The 6,525-nt window shown below is 36.5% G+C and overlaps 1 protein-coding gene across 1 annotated transcript in view; it reads left to right on the top strand.

Annotated features, from left to right (window-relative positions):
- The window catches only part of GUCY1B3 (guanylate cyclase 1 soluble subunit beta), a 30,034-nt gene extending 26,777 nt beyond the window's left edge, over positions 1–3,257 (top strand). The window contains exon 12 of the mRNA XM_009283325.1: positions 1,927–3,257. Coding sequence (XP_009281600.1) covers positions 1,927–1,950 — 24 coding nt within the window. The 3' untranslated portion in view covers positions 1,951–3,257. The remainder of the gene's footprint in view (positions 1–1,926) is intronic.
- The last annotated feature ends 3,268 nt before the right edge of the window (positions 3,258–6,525 follow it).

The following is a 6,525-nucleotide window of genomic DNA, read 5'->3' on the forward strand; positions in this document are numbered from 1 at the left end:
AGGGTTCAGATAGTTTAGAATTTTAAATATTGCAATTTCCTTTTAGAGATCTTGTACAACAGTTGGTTTTGTTAATCCTCACAGCAGTCCTGAGAGGGACTTGCTGATAGTATTATCTAGTAGTCAAGTTTTGTAGAGGGGGACACGGGGGCAGGAATAAACCTGACAGAAAAATACTGTCAGCGTGATTTGCAGGAGCACTTAAGACTCACAGTTTAAGCATACTCAAAAAGTCTCTTTAATTTTTGTTAGTTTTTGTTAATTCTGAGATTGAGATATACATGTAATTCTTATAGATAGAAGGACTTCTCCCATCACAGGTATCTCTTCTAAATTGCAGTAAGTTTGGGAGAATAGGAGACTAGAAAGATACATTCATGTGATGATTGGAACTGATAGTCCATTTGTCAAAGGTGATTTTGAAAAGTGAAAGAATATAATCCTCTAATCTTTTAATTCTTTTTCACTCCCTGCACAATTTCATCTGTCCATACACAAAAAGATGCACTGAGTTTTACTCCTTTACGATTTTCTGAACTGTTTACAGTTTCTCTTTGTCTTGTGAAGGCATTCTTCATGTTATTTCTGGCACTTTATAGGCTGTGCATAATAGTTGTCATCCAAAAGCGGAAATCAGATAACCAACTTCTTATGTTTGATTACCTTGGAGTAATCGCTTTGCTTTAGGCAAGGGTGTAGTCTTGGTTTTCTTTTTAGAATCTTATTCTCCCTGACCTTTCAAACACATACACATGTGTTTGTATTATCATGTGCAGTGCCTTTAATTTCAGGGGGACTGTTCATAACAATAAATATGGCTTGTTAACATATATTCAGAAACTATATTGTAAATTTCCTGAAGGGTCACTCCAGAATATTGCAAGAAGTGGCTTACAGAAGTAAACATGAACATATTTCTTCAGTAAACATGAATATATTTCTTAAATCGTCCTGAAGATATTTCTGCTGATTATTCTTTTACTGTGAAGTTTTCTACCTCCAATATCTTTAAATCTAGGATAGATTCACGTTAGTGATATACTCTCCCTTTCATTATATCCCTTAGAGAGTGATTAGCTCAGCATTTGCAAATCTATCAGCATAATATTTTACCCTGAAGCCCAGTAATTAATATATGGTGAGGAAAGAGGACAAAATACTTACAGCTGGCATAGAGGTGTGAAACCAAGGCTTAAAATATGCTGACTCTCTGCTAGGCCTGTAGAGAATGATAGGGTTGGAGCAGCTCAGCATACCTCAAACTTGGTTCCTAAGTTGGCATCTCTAATATCAGTAGTTACTTCTGAGAAAGACCTGATTTACAAGAATCAGTGTTAGTTTGGAGTGCTGCTCCTTTACTTTTTTCCACTTTTTTCCACTTGAGATATCTCTTCCATGATACCATTACAGCAAAAATTAGAATTGCATCAGAAATCTACATAGGTCAAAAGCAACTGTGACCAATTACTCATTTTGCATCCGCTTGTTTGCATGTTATAAGATTAATTATTACTATCATTATTATTTTAACAGAGGTTCAGCTGCAGCTTCTTTCTTGAGAAACAGATTTGTTGTAAAAAATAAAGCTTGCAGTTGCAGAGCCTCAGATGTCTGACTGCAATTTCCATCATTCCCTACTTTCAAATATCTTTCTCTTCTGCCCTGTCCCCACATTACTGATGGGAACAAGTTAAAGTATCTCAGTCAGAGCTGGTAGTTCATCAGGGAATGTAGGAATTGTTACATTCCTACATACAACACATACAAAAGAAATACATGTGTTACCTATGCTGTGTTTTATTATTTTTATTATTTACTGATACTGGTTGCAAGTTGTCGAACGTATTTTGTCACTGCATTGACCCACTATGTTGTTGCTTCAACGAAAATCCCTTACTTCTCAAATTCTACTTGCATGCACTCAAGGAAACAAAGCAAGATGCTTTCTGAGCTGAGGGAGGAGGAAGAGGACGCTGCATAGGGTGCAATACTGTCTCCAAATAGGGTGCCAGGCAGTAAGGTTGAGCTGTGGATGTTATTTCACACCATATCTCCCATTGCCATGTGCAGTACCATTGTCTTTTGCCCTGCTCCTGAAATCATACTCACCATTTTTCTCCAGGCTCGCTTGCTGTTTTTTTTCCCCTCAATGTTTGGTATTGTTATATCTCTGCTGTGAGCATGTATTTCAAGCTTTCCTTTTTTTGATACGCATTTTTGCACGTCAGTCATGTGGCCCTTCCTACCGCCAGGATAATATTGAATAAAATTTTGTAGTATGCACGCCACAATTAACCACTTCAGTCTGATGCTTCACATCTTCATCTTCATCTCTGAAGTATAGTGGTTACGTGAATCAGTGACATTTCTGGAAAGATAGGTATTTCAGTTGTTGGGCAGAACAATGAACCTAAAGAACTATTTTTAAAAATAATACCTAAAGCAGCATTATGAAAATTATTGTATAAATGTTATTTATCAGATTTAGTTCTGCTATTACCATGCTTCCCATTCATTTTGTGAATAACACTTGGTGCACTGTAAATTCCTGGTTAGAAAAAGGTTCCTCTTTTGATATCATCCTGCATTTTCCCTTTGTAGACACTATGTAAACATTTTCTATATTGAAAGGGGGCAGTTGTTTGTCTGATACTGCCATTTGAAGCATGTGCCAATGTACTTCTACTGAAATGCTGTTCTCTTACAATGTGTTTCTCATTGATTTATATTAACTAAATTAAGTTGTCATGTTAATAATAGATTGCTGGACAATTTTAGACCACCTGTAGTCCTTCGATTCTTTTCTGATGGAGCTCCCAGAATTCAAAGGCTTGCTGCTGGGACACAGTTGTCATGGTTGCCTTTTGGTTTGGTCTCTCTAATTTTCAGAAATGATCTTATTTTATTCCTTGAGAGGACCTGATAATATTCTAGGCATCATGGCATAATTAAGGGATGTAAAGCTTGTAAGGGGACATAGTGTCTTTTATCAACTGATACAGTTAGTAAAAGTGGAAAAGGTTTCAGATGCGTAGACCTTCCATAACTTCAGCATACAGTGCATTTTTATGTGAATCATATCCATTCTTATCTGACTGATAATTTCTGAATATTTGCATTATAAAATAGGATAGTGCAATTACTTTGTGTATAAAAATTGTCTATATTTAGTATACCTTATCAGCACAGAATATATATGTATAAATGTTTCATGTTAATGTGCAAAAGAAATTGCAATAAATTATTTTTTCCACTGACTTATAGAAATTTTGGGATTTTCTTTTCAGTGAAAGCTGTATTTCATCGTTTGATACAAAACAAGTATGTTCTCCATTCCATAATTCGAAGTCCGAGTTTAAATAATTTACCAAGTCATTGTTCCAATGTTTGCAAATGTCCAAGAGTCTCCCACATTCAGGTTAATGGATCACATCCTCAGGTTAAAGTGGTGTTCAAAATGTGTAGATTAACGCTCCAAAAATAGTAGACGAGGTCACAAAAATGCATACCTTCCTTTGAAACTCTTGGACAATATTTAAGAATCAAAAATTATTAGCCATCCACTTTGAGCAGGAGGTACATTACCAACCAAAGCTTTAGGAATGGGAAATGAAAAGAGGAAGCCACATACATTCCTTTCCATCATCTCACTGTCAGGCAGCAACGCGTCCCAGCACTCCATGAGAGATTGCCCTCGCTCTAATAGGTACACAACAGCAATTTGCACTTGAAATTGATCAAGCTTACCAAAACTTTAATGGTGACTCCTAAAGACATGGGATTTGTGACGGCTGTGGTTGTGCATCGACATAATTCATGCAACTGGATGTGAAGTAACTGAAGTTTCTGTATTACGCTTCAAGCTGATGGAAGATAGCATGCCAGAAAACTCAAATAATGCTCTGAGTTTATATTTTACCTTCTTAATTATATTAAAGCTCCTGTTAAGCTACTCTGTAACATAACCAGTTTCTTAAAGCACTAGAATAATAGCTCATACATTGTGTTCATATAAGAGCTTTTTATCTCAAGGAAACCAGTATGATTTAGGCACTTAACCACTTTCATTACTAAAACTGGTCTTCACTTAAATGCCGCATTCGGCTACTAAAATTATACTTTGGTTAAATACTACTCTCAGATAACGGTTAAAAACTTCTGCGGGTATTTAGTTCTTTAATGTGTGCTCTATTGCCTCTTTTATTTAACTATAGTGATTTACTTTTTCAATAGAAGCTCTCTAGCTGAAACATGAGGCAGAGTAATTACCAAAGTCTGTTTCAAAGGCATTTACAAATGCATCTGTTTTAGTATTTTTTGTAAAAAAGTTGAAACAAGGAGAAGAAAGGGGAAAGCAGCAATGAAATTTCAAATTATGGAATGCTTAGCTGTTTGTAATCTTCTGGATCATATGCTTTCCTTTGAATTCAGATATGCAAAAGAATTTGGGTTTCTGTGGTATTACTAACTAAGGCTGTGGCCATGCAGGGGACTCTGCTACTCTACTGCTATCTTGAAGTTGGCACTGCGGTTGGCTTCCATAATGCAAGGCTGAGTAGACTGATTGTTGCTAGTCTTTCTTGGATAATATACTCCCTTTTTTTCCTAATACAGGGCTTGCAAAACAGCAGAAGGACTCTCACTGGCTTCAGTAAATTTTGAAGCAAGTATTAAGCCCATACTGTCAATCTTTAGAAGTTACATTATAAAGACTTCCACAACCAATGAGGCGATTTGATAATATGGCCTATATTTTTAGATGCTGATCTTTTCACTGACCTTCCTCGTGGAATTCTATCAAAACTTGATTTTTTTAAATTTATATGGGTAGGCAAATATGTGTGTTTACTTTTTTAGCAAAAATACTATCAATTCTAGCATAGTAAGAGGGATGTATTATTACTATATTTACTTTTTAATCACCAATACACTTCTCACAGGCTCTGTTGGGATGTTACAAGTTATGAGCCTTATGCAGTCAATTTTTATTTAAGTTTGTATGCCGTAAGATAAAAACTGTAAATGCAGCCCTCAGTGGGAACAAACTCTGGGAGCATAATTTCATGTTTGATAATCTGGGGGGAAAAAACAGAATGATAAACAATGAATGAGACACTCATTTGGATATCTATTTACAGTATTATCACAACAGTTATTCTTGGTTTTTTTACTTACAAAAAGAAATTAAAATGTTGGACTACTGTGGTTAGGGAACTAGAAAGGCTTTATAAAAAAGAATAGCTTGAAAACTATCTTGAAACGTCAATAAATGGGAAGGGCATGGGTGGAATACTGCTGGTTTTAACTCCATATATGTTTCTGAAAAATTACACATGGGGACAGACCAAACAATAAGCTGCACAAGCAGAACTCCATTCTCTTTTAGGAGAGTGTGGGCTTGCAAACTTTGCCATTCTGGCAAACACATCTACAGATGTCGTAACCAGGATGTAGCTGGAAAGTGCAAACAAGTCAGCAGCTAGGGCAGAAGACTGAATGTTGGGACTCCAGCTCTGGTCTCTCTGATTGGTATCCAAGCTATTGCAGAGCTCATAGTTCAATTCTTTTCCCTCCTGTATCCAGCACCAGCTTAGCTGTAATGATCTTAGAGGTATAGCATCTCTCCCTTGCCCCCAAATTTGATGATGTAAGAGAGTGATGCATTATTCATGAAAGTAGTGGCCTTTATCCTTATTGCTGTGATTTCTGTTGGGACTATCCACTAAGTCCAGCTGGATGCACGCTTAAATTTTGCAGGATCTAAGGACTTTTTGTTTGCCTTCACTACAGGTTTGTAGGAACAGGAGACAGCAGTATGTGTCTTAGACCTGGGTACAGTAATAAAAACTATTGCCCAGAAGACTTAATTCACCCTGCTGCTATTGGGCTACATTTTGTTTGTTTGTTTGTTTCTAGAGGAAATGCATGTTTTTATTCTTACCTCACAAAGGCGTCGTTGGCAGCAATGGTTTATTAGCACCCAGAAAAGTCAATTTAGCTCTTACATACATATATATAATATATATCTTTTTAAAAATATATATATATACACACACACATATGAAGGATGTCCTCCAGGAAGGAGTCATGAAGACAAAAGTGCAAAAATCAATCAGGTTATGTGAGATTTTTTTCATGACTTGGTTACAGTGTTTAATGTAGATGGTAGTACAAAACATATCGGACTAGTTACAAGCTCACATTTCAAAGACAATCATATGCACAAGAAGGAAATAGGAAGGGATATGCTAGCATCTGATATGAATAAGAGCTGGGTGGAGCTCGAGGCCCCAGAACCTTTTCTTTGAACAGAACCCTAGTAAAATCTAAAGCTAACAAACATTTGAGTGTGCTGCAGCCAAGCTGTGCACTGCAGTATACACTCTTGTACTCTGAAATTTTGATAGCCTTGTCAGTAACACCTAACTCCACGGAGCCAGAGCAAGGCCTGAGGCATCTGTATCCTAATGTGTTTTCCATTCACCATGTAGACAGGTCAACACTATACATATATTGTCACAAACT

The sequence above is a fragment of the Aptenodytes forsteri genome, unplaced genomic scaffold (genome assembly GCF_000699145.1).
Source record: "Aptenodytes forsteri isolate BGI_AS27 unplaced genomic scaffold, ASM69914v1 Scaffold6, whole genome shotgun sequence".
Taxonomy (NCBI): Eukaryota; Metazoa; Chordata; class Aves; order Sphenisciformes; family Spheniscidae; genus Aptenodytes; species Aptenodytes forsteri.